This window comes from Numida meleagris, chromosome 12 (assembly GCF_002078875.1).
Source record: "Numida meleagris isolate 19003 breed g44 Domestic line chromosome 12, NumMel1.0, whole genome shotgun sequence".
Classification (NCBI taxonomy): domain Eukaryota; kingdom Metazoa; phylum Chordata; class Aves; order Galliformes; family Numididae; genus Numida; species Numida meleagris.
In genome coordinates this window covers 3,377,698-3,395,055 of record NC_034420.1, presented here as the reverse complement: position 1 = coordinate 3,395,055, position 17,358 = coordinate 3,377,698, and the positions used below count along the sequence as shown (strand labels likewise).

The window sequence follows — 17,358 nt, the reverse complement described above, 5'->3', positions numbered from 1 at the left end:
ATGAGGGCTGCTCCAAAAGAAACACCTTCTGTTTTATTCTGTTGGCCCACAATGTCATAGATGGATATTAGTGGGACAGCAGTAGGGGTTGAACCTTCCCTCCAGTATTCTATTACATTTTGATGGTGTGCAACAGATGGAAGTAGATGGACAGCCTGACACAATGGCGTCTGACATGGAAGTGTGTATGAAGCAAAGGGGTGGAATTGAATTCCTCCATGGGGAAAAAATGGTACCCACTGGCATTCATCAACATTTGTTGAACATCCGTGGAGACCAAGCAGTGGATGTGAGCACAGTGAGGAGGTGGTTAGTGTGTTTCAGCAGTTGCGACACCAGTTCACCTCCACAGGGGTGGATTTTTACAGTCGCGGCATTCAGGCTCTTAGTCATCGCTGGCAAAAGTGCATAGCTAACGGTGGTGCCTGTGTTGAAAAGAGTGTTCTGTAGCTGAGAATTTTCTCTACCAATCAGTGTTATTGTGTTCTTTGTTGTATTTTCCATGGAAATTAATAGCAGGCGTTACTTTTGACCGACATAAATAATGTACTGAATATATGGGTTTTGGCACATTTCTCCTGGTATCTACTACCTAAATTGAAACTTCTGAGATCTAGTTGTTCTTTCAAATTAGTTTATCATGTATTACCAAATGATTCTTCTATGAATCTCCTGCGTTTTTTGTAGTTTTAGATTTTCCTGCCAGCCTAGTGTATGTTGGTTCAGCTAGTGGAGCATCAAACAAAAGATAGCAACGTCTTCAAAGTTGTATGTTTGTTGTCTGAATTTTTGAGCTTGTTTTATTCAAAACTTTATTTCTCTAAGGTTAACATTCCTCCATTTCTGGTCTGAACTTCTTCCTGTAAAGTTTTTACCACTCTTGTTTACTTAGTCTGCAACTATTCTAGTGTCTTATGTTGATTCTGTAACATAACCCCTTCCCATCATTCCTCTGGATCTTTTTTTACTATCCTCAGAGCAACAAAAATTGACGAACTTTTCCTGATGGTAGAGAGATAATTTCATTAAGGAATTCATTTTTCTTCAGAGTGCTTGTTCCACATTGATATTTTCAGGATTTCATTTAATATGAGAATCTTCTGTTATACAGAAATCTATATATATATATACAGAATCAAAGAATCACAGAATTGAGTTGGAAGTGACCCTTAAACGTCATCTAGCCTAACTGCCCTGCAATGAACAGGGACACCTACAGCTCGATCTGGTTTCTCAGAGCCCCATCCAGCCTGAGTTTGAATCCACCACATCTTTGGGCAACCAGTTCCAATTTCTCATCATCCTTATTGTAAAAAACGTCTTCATATATCCAGTTTAAGTATCTCCTCTCTTATAGAATCACAGAATGGCCTAAGTTGAAAAGGACCCCAAAGATCATCTAGTTTCAAGCCTTGTGCCGTGGGCAGGGTCACCAACCACTAGACCAGGCTGCCCAGAGCCACGTCCAGTCTGGCCTTGAATGCCTCCAGGGATGGGGCATCCACAGCTTCCTTGGGCAACCTGTTCCAGTGCCTCACCAACCTCTGAGTGAAAAATTTCCCCCTAATCTAACCTAAATCTCCCCTGTCTTAGTTTAAAACCATTTCCCCTTGTCTTATCATTATCAACCCATGTAAACAGTCATTCTCCCTCCTGTTTATACACTCCCTTCAAGTACTGAAAGGCCACAATAAGGTCTGCCTGGAGCCTTCTCTTTTCCAAGCTAAACAAGCCCAGTTCCCTCCCTGTTAGTTTGAAACCATTTCCCCTTGTGCAGTAGCAGCAAACCCTGTTAAAGAGTCCTCTTCTTCCATCCAGGCCCCTTTAGATCTGTATGTTGGCTGTAATATGCAGTGGTAACTTTTAAAATGGCTCAATGTATAGTTGATAAGTGTTAGCTGAAGGTCCAGCTGCACAGAGGGAGATAACAAGAACTCAGATTGTTGTTGCAAAGTATAGCCATTCAGTTTTACTTCGTCAACATTTATTTAAATTTGAATTCCTCTTCATTGCATACTGTGAGTATCTTTTGCTTTCAATCTTACTGATTTGGACAAACAGAAACCATTATTTCCTTACTGGGATTATTTTTATCTTCATGTATGTAAAGCTCCTTTTACAAAAAGGAAACATGATCTCTGTCACGCTTGTATATACTGAATATGATTCTTCTGTCTTCATTTATGAGCTTCAGAACCTTTACATATGAATACATATGGTCATCTAAAAACTAAAATTCATGCACTAGGAAAATAGTATTGCATATTATGTTAAATTTCAGTTAATTAAAGGTTATGAGGGTGATTGTGTGCCTTTCAGAAAAGATATCCATGCAGAATGCAGCAAGATAAAGTATGTAACAAAAGAAAAGAAAAAAAAAAAGAAAGAAAAAAAAAAAGTCACCTTCTGTGAAAACTTTATGGAATTTCCATTGCTGTGCTTCAGGATTTTGAAAAGATCATAATGAAATTGCATGTCTTTACTATATATATTGAACTATACGTATGTGGGATGCACACAAGAAATTTGAATTTGAGGAAAAAAGATTATTTCTAACCTAAGTCATTTAAAAAGAGAAGGAAGTTGCTGGACTTACTTCTGCACTTAACTGTTTCTATCACTACAGTATTTGTTTGCTTTCAGTGCGTGTACAGAGGAGAACAACTGTCACATACATATTAAACACCCTGCATATGTTGGGAGATGGTAAGAGAAAAGCATGCAGGTTCTCACTTAAATACATTCTCCTGTGACTCTGGGTTTCCTACGGAAGTATGGAAACCTGAGTAGGAAGCTTGTGCCTTATCTCATCATGGTGACACATCTGGAATTTAAAATCTGCATCCTGAGACTTTTTTACCTCTACTCATGCAGGACAGTGGATGACATAAGAAATGCAAATGACACTATGTTTTGCTCTCATTAGATGCAATTTTTTATGTACTAGCCTGAATATACCTTGCTGTAGGACTTTCTAACCTTCTGGTTCTGAAAAATATTTTCAGTGTGAGAGAATTTAATTATGGCAGTTTAGAGACTGGATTACCAGAAATTGGCTGACAGTTACTGCTGGAGATATTGAAATTATGCTTATTGGCTTTGGCAGGTATATACAGAGAGGGGCATTTCCTGTAAGCTCCCTATTATTTGATGAAAAAGCTGCAGGTGGAGAAAGAATATAGGCTGAGATGTAACGAGCTGGGGACTCCGAAGAAAATCTGGTATCAGTTATGATCATGGCTGCTTTTCAGTATCAGAGGAATCTCTTCTCAAGTCTTATCCTTCTTAGTGCAGCCTGCTAAGACAATCCAGTGAACTGGAATGCCTTTTCTTTCAGTTTTTGTGAAATGAAGAAGTGATGTAAGTGTTGATGTGGTTGTTAGCTGAGATTCTTGTAAAAGTTCTGCTTCATTTCACTATCATAAGCCAGAATTATCCAATCTTGAGAGGGACTAGTGAGAACAGTAGAGCAAGAGTGAACCCTTTGTCTGCATCTGCTATGAGTTATTTTACCTCAAGATGCACAAATGTGATGATGTTGGCATATATGCTGATGGATTACAGTTAAATACACAAGGAATACATGATAGACAACTCTTGGGGCTACTCGTTCATTTGCTTCTTAGCAGCTCCCTTCCTTTGGCTTTGCATTGCAGACTTTAATATCTATTTCATATTCTCTGTAGTGTAGGCTTTCAGGAAAACTCTGAAGACAAATTTTTGCAATCATGTTTTCAGTTTTGTTCACCAGCTGGTATCTTCAGTTCTCTGTGATTTTATTCTGTCATCTGATAGCCCACTTCTGTCCTTTTTATTTTAATGTCCTATATAAGGTTCAATGTTCCTTGTGAGGTGTCTAGATTATGCAGTACAAATGCCTTTAAAAATAAATTGTAGTTATTGCCTGGTTATCTTTTCTAAAGGTAGAGAGAAGTTGTTTTCCAGATTACTTACTATTTGTGAGTGTGAGGAGAAGACTTGAAAATAAAGCACTTCAGTTAATTATTTGCAGCCACAAAATACTGTAGTCTTGCAATTGCTCTGCATGCTTTCCAGCACACCCAATATTAGGAGCCCCAGGTGCTGAATGTAAGCTTAGCTCCAACTCAGTTTGCTAGAGGTATAAATTCCAAGTTATAGCATTACTGCCATGTGCAGCATTATTTCAAAATATTTATGGCTAAGCATTGTTAATTCTTCAAAGCAGTAGGACGGCAAATCATTCAAATTTGGTCCCACTGGGTTAAGAGAAATGGATGATTTGTTTTTCACACTTTAATAAAATACTATTCTTTTCTCTTTCGATTATTGCTGACTCAGGTAATGAGAGTTTTAAATTGTGTCAGTACTAACAATTTCTAAGTGTTCAAAAATAACTGGTTTGCCCCTTGGTATTTAGAAAGAAAAATGCTTATTTTTATCGGCAGCTTTTTTAGTTGTGAATCCAGTAAGTTGAAAAAGGCACAAGTTGAATAGGGCCTGGGCATTTGGCTGGAACCCAAAGGCTCTTAAGGACTGAAGTGCAGAGGGTGACAAGTTGAAAAACGCATACTACTAAAATGGATTTACAGTTTTTCTGTCTGCTGCGTGCCTCTGCTTGTGAACTAACTAGTGTGATGTGTTCAGCTCTGAATCTTGATACTTTCTGCAAAATCTCTTAATATTAGTTTTAAAATGCTGACATAAATAAAAGGAGACTGCAGCTAGAGGTTCTTACTGAGGTATCAGAGAGCTCTAAAGTTGGGGGCAGAGACTCTGTAACTATGGATCTTTCAGCATGCTAAGTGCTATGCATATAGAAACAAGAGGAAGAAAAGGTACAGCTGCATACTTTAGGAGGATAGAGTGCAGTAAGATCATGAGGTGTTTCTGGTGCAAGTAACGAGATGATAAATTCCATAAGATAGTTAAGAAGAAGACAGTACAATGGCAGAAAAAAGGTGAGATGATACTTCAATACGTGTTTTTGGAAGGCAGTTAGAATCAACCAGGCCTCCTGCGTAGTCTGTCTTGGAGGCCTTTAAGAGAGGAGAGCTGCAATAATCTGGTTAAAAAATAAATAAATCACAAAAGTGTAGATAAGCATTTTCCTGTCTTCTTGATAGTGGTTAATCTTGTTGCATTTCTGAGGCGACAGAACACAAAGGACATTGATCACACTTTTATAATCTACTGATGTGGTCACTAAAGGAGAGATTAAAACCCATAAACACAGCAAGGGCTCTGAACCTTGCTGAAGAAATTAACAAGTAATTTCTCTGGGCAACATAAGCAAATGTCCCAGTGATGTCAAGGGCAAAAAAACCCCACTCCAAACGACCACAGCTTCTTTGCTTTATATCAGATAGCTTATATCTGCTTTTATAACTTGTATGAATGCAAATTTTGCTTTAGCTAACAAAATTGTTATTAGGGAAGTTAATTATCAATAATCATTTCTGTAGTAAATCTGCAGTGTCCTGAGTTGTGGGGCACTTGCTTGTCTGTCAGTGCTGTTTGTTCTGAAATTCAGTCTTTTCTGAGGCTCGCATTTTGAAGGTGTCCAGGAGTTGTGGAGATTGAAATGAGCATACTCAAAAACTGCATGGAAATGAGTGTTCTCAAAAATACCTCGTAGTCTGAAATTTGTTTTCCACATGGGAAGGTGGTAAACTTCAAAGGAGACAGGAAGATAGCATATACTTAGTGAAGTCCACAAATAAACAGAGAATCGTGTTCCTCATCAGATGTGAAATCCCTAAAAAGCAGTCTGCAAGTTAATCATTTTAAGTAATTGTCTTAAAACCTCTTTCTCTGTGCTTTCCAAGACTCCTCTAACAATACAGAACAGCCTATGCAATGAGTATTTTACATGACTGTGGCATCGTTAGTGAGTTTGAAAACAGCAGTCTGCACATTATGTGACAGTGTTGTGTGTAATATGGCCAGCCCAACTTTGGTGTCTCAGGAGTAAGAACACCTTTATAGCATTTTGTATCTCTGGGATGTCCTCCTGGGGGCTGTCATAGCACTGTCAGTAATTTTATAGCAGTTATTTCCTTTTTTCCTTATGCCTTACAAGCTGTACATCACCTTAGTGACTCTGCGACGAGGTTATATTCACAAAACTGTAGGCTTTTTTAAAATTTAAAATTAAATTTAAAATTATTACTTTGAAAGAGCTCCTCAGAAATAGCTTCAGGTCTAACTTCTGTATCCTATATACCACGACCTACTAAGATTTTATGACCAATTTCATTAGTTTAGTTCTGAAGCTGCAATTCAAGTTGATAGTATTAATTTGGAATTGCATTCAGTGTAGGTATAGGTTGCAGTAGTTCAAATCATAATTCTCTTTCTAGATGTTTTGTTAGATATATACTGATGTTCCCACACATTGTTTATTACAGCAACTAACCATAAATTCTTTTATGGTTATTTTAGATCCTTGTAAAACTGTTCAGGAAACTCATGCAGCTAATATCAGAGGCATAACAAACATGGAGATAAAGACAAATGTTCCTTCTTTAATAAAAATGATAAACACAATGGTATTATACCCCTTTCAATTACTAACCTGGTTTTGTTGCTCCTTTTACAAAGTTAAACTGATTACGAGAGTTCCAGTTCAATGTTCTTAATTTGGAAAGGGACAAATGACAATCAGAACTGCCAAACTGAAAGTGCTTTGACAGTGGCATACATATAAAATGTCAGAAACTAGTACCAGGCTCCTCACGTAAAATAGTTTGACTTTATCTGAGTGTTTCAGTGGCTAAAACAAAAAAAAAAGGAGTAGTGTGGATTTTTTTTTCAGAACATCTCTAATCTTATTGCTAGCTTAGCTATGCATAATGACAAAATAGCACTAGACTTTACAAAGGCAGACTCTGATCTAGCAAAAGGATTAATCCAAGCAGGGAAGGGAGTGCTGCTTTTAATCCCAGCCTAATAGATGCCTAAATATTGGTGTCTACTAATGTTTCATTACTGGTTTGTGTGTACCTTTGGAAAACTAACATTTTTTCTTCAACAGTAATGTATGTTGTTATACGGCCTTCAAGACTCTTTCCATTAATGTCTTCAGGATTTTGTGAGATTCTCATGGACTTTTGATAAAAATTGTTGCATTTTGTTGAGAGACTAAAGGAACTGGGGCTGTTTAGTCTGGGGAAGACAAGGCTGAGGGGAGACCTCATTGCTCTCTTCCAATACCTGGAAGGTGATTGCAGTGAGAGCAGGGCTGGTCTCTTCTCACTGGTGACAGGACAAGGGGAAATGGCCTCAAGCTGCGCCAGGGGAGGCTTAGGTTGGATATCAGGAAAAACTTCTTTACAGAAAGGGTTGTTAAGCACTGGAACAGGCTCCCAGGGAGGTGGTTGAGTCACCATCCCTGAACGTGTTTAAAAACCGTTTGGATGTGGTGCTCAGGGATGTGATTTAGTGGTGGGTTGTTAGAGCAGTATGGTTAGGTTGCGGTTGGACTTGATGATCTTGAAGGTCCTTTCCAACCTGAACAATTCCGCGATTCTGTGATTTGGGAAGCTCAAATGCAGCTGTACTTTTACTGAAATAGAAATGGTTTTTAAAAAACCCTTATTTAATTGACAATAATATGTATTAGTGAATTTCTTACAATTTACTATTTATTAATCCTAATTTTACGCAGTTTGTAGATTTGTTAATATAATGGATAGAAGCTGTTGAAGAACTATTTTCATTGAGCTTGATTTTCTCTGTGAGATGATTTTAAAGCAAGTTTTTGAAGCTTTTATCATTTTAAGGATAATTTTTCTGATAAAGCTTTACTTGGACAATTCAGAAATACATTGTATTAGTCTCCTCTGTGTGCAGTTGAGCTTTTAAATTTAATTTTTCTGTTCTTGTCTTATGTTTAGTTCAGCTGAAAAACAAACAAAATGAATTAAAGGGTGGCTGAGTTCTGGGAATAGACGAACTGGCTCTATTTTGTTTTAAAGAAGTGATTCAGCAGTTAAGACATCTGTCTTCTCAAAATGTGTAGATGCAAAATATATAGCTTAGAAATAAAAGATGCTACTCCTCTTTGTTTGATTAACTTTTTGTACGTGCAAGAATAAATTGCTTAATTCATGCCATTTCTTCTAGGCCCAGTTGTTGATCTCCATTGCAGCCTGTTTTATTTTGTAGTACAATACAATTGGCAATTCCCTGTTTGTTTGTTTGTTTTCTGCTATTATACTTCTAGAGAACTCGATCCTGCACATCCCGGGTTTTATTTGTTTCAGTCCTTTTACCTGCAAGAAGCTGGCCAAACTTTAGCACAATAAATATTTTTTTCTGACTGGGAAAAAAAGGCTTAATATTGCTCATCTTAATCTCTGACTGCTTGTATTTTGTATGTGTTTTAGATGTGTCTGTGCAATACTGTCTGGGAGAAGTAGTAAATTGCACAACCATGTTTGAACATAGACTTACTCATAAGACCAATCAATTACAGTCTTTATCCTAGCTATGGTCTGTAGGAATTCTGGGGTGGATTTATGGAGACAAAATGCAGCTGCAGTAAAAATATTGTACAGAATTGATTTTACTTTTGAATATTGTTGGGAAATCAACACAAAATATTAAAAAAAAAAAAAAGAGTAAAAGAAAAAAAGATGCCAAAGGATATATGTTCTAAAAACGTCATGCTGCTGCCATGCCATAAAACTTTGTCTCACTACTTTTATAGATGTCTGAGAAAGCTTTAAATGAAATAATTTCAGAACTGCCTCGACTGTGTAGCTTGCAAATTATTTTTAAATCTTACAGAGCAGCTGCTATTACTATTTCGTTGTGTTACAAGGTTCTCCTGTATTTTTCAGTCTGATAACCTACTACTTACATAGTTGCATATCCTTTTGGCTACGGTATACGAATGAAGAAAATAATCGAGCAAAGAAAATAGTGTGTAAGCAAAATGAACACTTAAAGATCAAGCTTCTGTTAAAAAGCAGGTGTAATTATAACTGCAATGTCTTTGGCCATCAAAAGGGCTTGAATTATTAGAAATTATTCATGTTTACACTTTATTTGCTTTTTAATGATGTATACAGGGCTATGTCTTTACACTGTGCCTCTGTGTTGGTGCCTCTCTGTTAATGAGGGTAAATATTGGTTGGGTATGTGAAATAACGATCTTCCTTCATCATTCCAGAAGTCCACCTACATGAAAATTACTCACGGAATAGCCACTGAAATGCTCCTACATTAGTACTGAAGTGTAGCTTCACTCTACCATGTTTCTGTTACCATGTTGCTGTTTGTTTTCCCAGTGCATTTACTGTATTTATTCTTGTGGTGCTGGTATTATCTGAAGTTACTACGGCAACCTGTCACCATTTGCTCTTATAAAGTATGCCAGGATTTAGTTGCTAGGTGTTGAAGTTTGTTGTCTTATTCATATGACCCTAATATTTTTCTGATGCTTCTTTTCCTGTACTTGTTGTATCCACAGCTAATATTCACATATTCACCTTAACAACCAATTTCTTTTACTTTAGCTAAAGTTTTCCAATGCTTATAGTGAAGGAAGCCAGCATTATAATTCTTTAAAATTTGATATTAATAATACTTCTTTTTTTTTCCAGTGGACAGGAAATTTGATTATTTCCTGAGACATTTTCTCCTGTGTCTCATTTTCATTTGACTTCCCATTTACTTTGTATTCCTGCTCCTGCTGGAAATGTTGTCTATTTCCTGATGTATTTCTTTACCTGTATTTTTTCTTTAATGATTTTTGAAAGGATATCAACCAATTTATTAATTCAAAATTAGAATTCCACGTTCCTGGATTCTTTTATATCTAAATGTGTATGAATGATTTAAAATTGGAAAGCATACTTTTTATTGTATCTCTTTGAAGCAGTACAATACATTCCGGTGTTATTTGTGATAATTTTTCTTCGTATTCTCTCATCAGTTGAGTGTTTACTTTGATACTTTTTTTTTTTTATCACATTTGACCTAGTTTTAAGCAGCCTCTCTGCTTTAATTCCTTGGATAAATCCTAAACATAGCTGAAATGACTTTTTAGGCTTCTGCTTGAACTTCATCTTGTTTTGTGCAACCTTTTTTTATACTGTTCAATCCTTACACATAATACTTGATTTAATGAAAGAAACTTTTCAATCCTGAGCATTAGACTATTGTTTTCGTAGGCTGTGCTTGACTCCAAATTTCTTCTATCTAGTGAGCATGCAGTCTTCATTCAAAGTGTCATAGGTAATTACTGTGCAGAACTGAAAATATCTTTTTTCAAGCATTTCATGTTCTTTGCATATTTTAGTAGGAGGTTCTTAAACAGCATGGGAGAATTTAAGTGAATAGAGATTTGCAGATTTGATCACAGCTCTCTATATTCCTAAATGAGACTGTTTTAATGGTGTAGCTGAGAGAGCGTGAATACTTGAATAATCCAAGGCTGCATCTGAGAAGTGGATGTTTATTGCTGGTGTTTCAGGTTTAGAAGGGGAGGGGCAAGCATTTAACCTATGAAGGAGCTAGCAATTAATTTCTAATAGCTGAGATTGTGGGCAAGAAAATTATTAGAGATTAAACTGTATTGGTATATTTTCCTGGAAATGATGGAGGAAGTTTTAGGAGCAAACAAGCTTTGCTGTCACCTTTTTATTTGTAATGTAGCATAAAGTCACACTAATATGAATTTGATAGGTGTGGTGCAAGGTACCTGTCTAGCAATATGTGATCTTTGTTTCTGGCTTTTTTTAGTAATCAAAACATATGATCTGTTAATTATATAATGACAATACACGATCATTAAGATTAGGCATTCATGCTGTACCATAACAACAGATTTAGCTAGACACATTTCACAAGTTGGTTACAAGAACAACAAAAAAATAACCTTCTTCATGCCTTTATGCCTTTAAGCAACATAATAGATCTATTCAAGGCTTGTAAAGAAATCCTACTTATTTTAAGAAATGATTATTTAACATGAGTATAGAAAGGCATTTTGTGGCATATTTTTAATAAAAATAAAGATTGTTTTTAATGTACAATATTCTCTAACTTCTGCCAGTATTTTTTTTCCAAAATCAAGACATCAGAAAGAAAAAAAAACAGTTTCACTACTGCACCCTTTGCAATCATTATTACTTCCAATTATAAATTTAACATCACAGAAAACATTTTTGTGATTCATAACTGTAAAAGTAAACTTCTACAGCAGGAAAATCAGCATTTCTTTTTAAAAAAAGCATCAGTACCCGAGAACACACGATACCTTACCTGAAATCTTTGAGTTTCTCCTCAGGAAATTTGTCTTCTCAGTCTTACAAAGTAGGCAAGCCTCTCACTAGCTCTAATGTTACTCCAAAATAAGGTATAATAGGTCTTTTATATTGTAATTTTGTCTGTTTATATGCAAGAAGTGTACTAGATCTGCTCACGCAGGAATAAATAAATAAAAAAAAGGCAGTACAAACTGAACAGCAGCTAACACATGAAAGTAAAAGACCTCTAGTGGCCATAACCTGAAGTTAAAGAAGCCTTTTCCTTCTTTAGTTGTAGACAAAATGGTCGGGGACAAAAGTCTGCATGTTTGATACTTTGGTAATGTGTGTATTTGTTGACTTTCTGACATAGCAGAAGTGTAAAGTGAAGCAGAGTTAAACAGAGAATCTGATCAGAAGGAGAAATTAGCTTCTGGTCAGAGGGACTGCGGAGTCACTTCTGTCACATCTAAGCCAGCATGATGAAAAGAATCAAATCAATCCACAAAACTATTTTGAATGCTCACATCCTTCAGATGCTCTTATTTTAATAGAATCAAAGCATTTAAAGCAGATTCACTTCTAAAACAGCAATTAAGAAAATTAAAATGTATCAGTAAGGAGGATTCTTCACTGTGTTAAAGGAAAACTAACAATGATTAAGCATGGTATTAGTGAGCTGTAAGTAATATCTTTGTCTGTCTCAAGTCAATGGCAGCGAAAGCGTAGGCTTATAAATCATATTATATTTTGCATCATTTTAGCTTTAGGAATTGAGGGAAATAAAACAATTACTTTTGAGGAAGTTTGAGAGAAGTTTTCAGAGAGAAATGTATTCTATAGAAGATTTAGAGTTCTGTAATAGTTACTTCAGCAGCCATAAAATTCATCCTTTCCTGCAGTGTTTTTTGCTGTACAATACCATAGCCTTTGTTTCTACAATGATTAGAAATTTTTGATCACATTTTTTTTTTCTTCCTATGAATTCATGATGGTAGAATCCTAGGAAATATCACCTGCTTTTCGGGAGTCTTTAGATAATATTTAGTTGCACTTATATCTGAAGTATGGCTCAGAATATGTGCTTCTATGTGCTTTTTCATAAATCATGCAACTTTTTTTCTCCAGAGATGGCTTGTTGCCAGGGTAGTTTTTGAATTATCCTCTGAGTTCACAGTATGTTTCTTTCATCTGAGCTTGTGAAAGTTTGCATTTGATTTTAATATACATGAAAAGATTTATTAGGCATTTGGAATAGTTCAGATTTACAAAGACTACGACCCAATATCTAAAGTAATCTAGGTACGTGTTACCTTTCTATTGACCTCTTTCTGTTTTCTTTCAGAGCCATTTTGTTGCATGCATGACAGCCATCTTAAACCAGATGAATGATCAGCATTACTCAGTTTACATTGAAACTTTTCAGACGAGTTCAGAACTAGTGGTGAGTATAAAATAAACATGGAGATGATAAATAATTCTAAGTATTTTATTAGCTATGAATCATCAGTAGTGTTGTTTAGAAGTATCTTGCCTGGTTCTTCCTCGCATGAAATCTGTTTCTGGACATTTTTTGCCTGTAGGTCATTTTATTGCCTCCCTCTTCTACTGGTGTCACTGGACAATACTGTGATCTGAAACCTGGAAAGACATAAAGGTCACTTTGTTGCCTAGGCTTCAGGTGGTAATTTAGAAATCAAGAATTAAGTAAAAGGATCTTTGTTTTGTACTGCTTTGAGGAGAAACAAACTGTAATACGTCAACAAAACAGAGAAACAGCAACAGCAAAACAGCCCTTAACTAACCAAACCTTCCATTCCCATTTTGCACGTGGCGATCAGTTTCCACTTTTCACTGTTAGTCAAGATAATGTTATGTGCTAAATGCAGTTAAATGCCTTATTCTCCTGATGCAGCATTTTATGTCAGTTGTTCCTGGCATAAATTTAAGAATATTTGCCATATATTTCTAGTTTTTATCAGTAATTAACCACTGGTTTTGTCCCTTACTTATACTTGTGACATAACTCCAAAATAGTCTGGTTATAGGCTAAGGTTTTCATTACACAATCTACAGTTTCTACATGGAAGTAATATTTTCACTTGGCAGGGTTGGTCTGCTTTCCTTTCTTTAGTATGGTCAAGTGTTGTGCTATAACTGAAATTCTAACAGATCAAATCATGGGTAGCTTTTGCAATTCTTCATGTGCCTGAGTTTACTTGAAAACATAAGAGTAGTTTCAAAATAATTTCAGCTTCCAAGCAATCTGAGTACTTGGTCCTAGATAATATAATAATAGACGATAATAGAAGTTTTAGTGAAAACTATCAAGCGCAGTAATACTTCATCGGCTTGATCAGTTCTTCAGAGCAAATTTAAGCAAAAACAAACAACAGCAAAAAAATACCATAGTTTTTGTTTTTTTTTTTCCTGTTTGTAGAGGCATTGGTTTGTTGACGTGTCATTTTTTTCAGGAGCATATGTCTGAAGATGATAAACATTTGTTCTCAAATAACGCTGTGGAGAGCTATTGTTCACTTCTTTCTCTTTAAGTAATTTGACAAAGTACAGTCCTTTCAGAGAGCTCCTTGCTAGATTTTGGTAATAAATGATGACATTTCAGCTTGCTAGCCTCGTACACTTTTTAGCTGACTTACTTAAAAATTCAAGGTTAAAACTGCATATGTGCACCGTACATGAAATACCACGTGCACTTGAACTTTGTGTTAACAGTCACAGTTTTATCGTATTTTGTTGTTCTAGGACTTCTTGATGGAAACATTCATAATGTTCAAAGATCTAATTGGAAAGAATGTTTACCCTTCAGACTGGATGGCCATGAGCATGGTGCAGAACAGGTAAAAAGGAGCTGGAGGAGTGGCGCTCATGATCAGTGTGCTTGTGAAAAGGGAACCCGTTTCATATCTTAATAAAAAGTGAACTTTTGCCCTTCCAGGTAACATGACAATATAATTTCATTTTGGTCAATGCCAAAAAAGTCAACATCTAAAATAATTTACTGACAGTTCATTAAGTAGCTCTCCGCCTGTGCTGTAAGTCCGTTTATAAAAGAAAGGGAAAAAAGTAACCGTAAAGTGGAACTATATAGTTAGTCTGTATGTTGACAGTCAGAAGAAGCCAAACTGTAAAAGTCGTGTTAAATCTTAGCAGCACAGTTTCTACGTAGGTTTAGAACGTCCTCAATGAGTTCACTGTGATGCAAGTTAACAAACGCCATTTTCTTTCTGAGCTGAAACGGTTGGTTAGATCACAAAAAAATGCTGAAGGCCATGTCTTTGAGTACATCTCTATATTTGTAGGGGACAGTGTTTACTATAGCTCATGTACTTGAGTGTATTGCTATAGTATGCATCATCTGTTCATGATTGATTACTGGAGACAGGTATGTTGCCTCTGTAGATCAAGACAGTATCTAACCAAAAGTGCATACATTCAAATTTATCATACTTGCTATTATTTACTCTGAGAGCTTGCTGTTAATAAAAAAAAAAAAATCTTTGAGTTCTCCTATATGTTTAAATTGACTAAACAAAATACCTTGTGGACTTAAACTGTGCACATTGTACACCTTAACCCACACCTATAATCTGTCAGAAGAAATGATGATGGGATAAACAAGGTGTTGGTCAATATTTGTTAAGCCGTAGAATGACTGTGATCTTGATAGTGGGATTGCACACTGTGCAAGTGAAATGTCACATCACATAGATTTTGATACCACATGAACTCTTTCCAATTTGCAGTTTGTTTTTCTTGTGATATGGAATTGAAAAGAAGAAAAGTTATCTTTGTGTACCTCCACGTTGATAGTGGGTCTAGAGAGTTAGTTTGGTTCAAGGTGTCACACATGAATTTCCTCAGAGTGTCCTTGAAATAGTGCTTGTTTGAAGAAGAAAGGAATATTTTTCCCTTGAGTTGTGAGCTTTTTTGTTTATTATGGGCATCAGTTACAATTGAAAGTTTTTGGCAACAAGGAAACTCTAGTATATAAGTGTGCAGGGTGGACTATGTGAGGATTTATTTTCTAAAAACTTTTTTTAGCCATTCTGAGATACTCTTCTAGTGTCAGTCTAGGAAATGCAAAGTAAAATATGTGATTGCTTATTGCTCTGTTAGTTCTTGTGTCTGGCTACAGAACATGCAGGTGAGGAAGAGATTCCTCAAAATTTGAGCATTAGAGGCATCAAGGCTATCTGTATTTGTAAGTGAAAATGAACAAAAAATGAGCTGTGAGCATGTGACCTTCTTATCTTATGGGTTTTAGTATTTGCTGGATTTCCTCCCTTTCACACAGTTTAGTTGAAGCTGTTGCTATAAATCTCACTAACATGGGGTCTGGATTTGGGGAAAAATGTCTCTTTACAACAAACACATTAAGCTCTATGTTAGATTGAATTAAGAATTATGCAGTGTATATGCTTTTTTTTTTTTTTCTCCAAGCAAGAGTTCTTTTGGAGAGCTAGATTTTAATCATGTGCTGTCATTATTTTAATTTTGTAGAAAAGAAAATAACCTCTCATTTTCTAGAAACCATGGAGACTGTAGTAACAACTAATTCTCAAAGTTCCGACTAGCTCACATGTCAATAGATGATGTTAATTTGAAATACTCCACAATTAAGTAATTTTACTCCTCTAGTATTGGATTGAAAGAAGAGAACAAATACGTAATGAAGTTGATAATCACCTTTGAGTTGTTAGTCTTAAGGAAAAAATTAGTTAGATAATTTGCAGCATTATGATATCAAATTATACTGTTTTTACGTTGGATGTCTTTTGTTCTAGGATTTGAATGGAGCAATGTTAATGAAAAGATTTTTTTGTGTGTTCCATGACTCAAAGTTAGGATTATTGTTCTAGTGGGTAGTGATAATGGCAGTGAGGCCTCAAATGCCTAAACTTCACTTAATGTCACTAGTGTACGCTAATTTTTATAGAGATCGTTAATCCCTCTTCTGAGGGGGACAGAAGCATGTATACTGGTTGATGTGCTCATTTAAAGTAACTTCTCATGTAAAATTGAGTAAATTAGCAATTTCATACCAGTTCCCCTGTCTGAGCCAGTTTTTGGCCTGTAAAGATAAAATCTAATTCAATGTAGGTTGTTATGCTGCTGCTGAAGTTTGTAAGTATATTTTATGTACTGATGATTATTCTTAAAAAGTATGTTTAGTAGTAAAGTAATTTAACAGTCTTCTGTAATATATGTAAATACAACAAACCTCTTATTTGTATATATGTGTGTGTAAATAATAATTTTAAAATCTATAAAGTCCTGTTAACAGTTGTATTATTCACAAGTAGAGGATTTTTAACTACAAAGAGTGGGAAAGAAACATCAGTCATCATTCAGAAAAGATGCTGTAGAAGTTTGGGGGGTTACCAAGCAGTATCTAGCATTAAGAAAAAAATTCTCAGTGATTTAACAGTGATATGTAAACACATTGGTTACCTAAATTGACTTGGCACTGTTGCTTTTCCCAAGGTTAAATAAGTAAGATGAGTTATAAGTCTTACTTTAATGCCTTCATTTTATTTTATATCAATATCTGGGAGAGGGAGGATTTTTATTATTAGTCACTATGCATTTTTTTTTTCCTGAATTATATGCAGGCCTTCTTTAAGCTCTGAGAGGCATGTTTTACCTTAAGGGTCTCCCCTTTTTGAATTTGCAAAAACCTAAGAAGCAAGCTGTAAGACATGTCTGTAGTGTAACCTAGCCAATGGCAGAATGTGGTTGGCACTTCTTCCACATGGGCATTCTACAAAGCTTCACAGTCTCCTCCAGATGCTCTCTTGAGTTTTGTACCTAGCAGGGAAGCAGACATTGGATATGTAGGATATATTGCACTACAGAAAAGTAAAATTGGAGTGCAAATAGAGGCAGAGGAAAGGGAGCAGTATAACTAGTACCACAAATTCAATCCTGTTAGTAGGCATTCAGTGTCTCTAATGAGCAGGATACAAAAATTGCTTTCCTACATAAAGAGATGGTCAGAGCTATGTTGTGAGGGATACTTTGATTAAATGTTATATGTCTGGTGCAGATAAAGGGAAAATAATGGATGAGAAGAACTTAAAAGGTACTGGAAAATTTTAAG

General features: G+C 35.7%; 1 protein-coding gene across 1 annotated transcript in view; it reads left to right on the top strand.

Moving 5' to 3' along the window:
- DOCK2 (dedicator of cytokinesis 2) overlaps positions 1 to 17,358 on the top strand; it is a 169,642-nt gene that overhangs the window by 83,638 nt on the left and 68,646 nt on the right. Inside the window, exons 28-29 of the mRNA XM_021410943.1 lie at positions 12,583 to 12,681; positions 14,001 to 14,095. Of these exons, the coding sequence (XP_021266618.1) occupies positions 12,583 to 12,681; positions 14,001 to 14,095 (194 nt within the window). The remainder of the gene's footprint in view (positions 1 to 12,582; positions 12,682 to 14,000; positions 14,096 to 17,358) is intronic.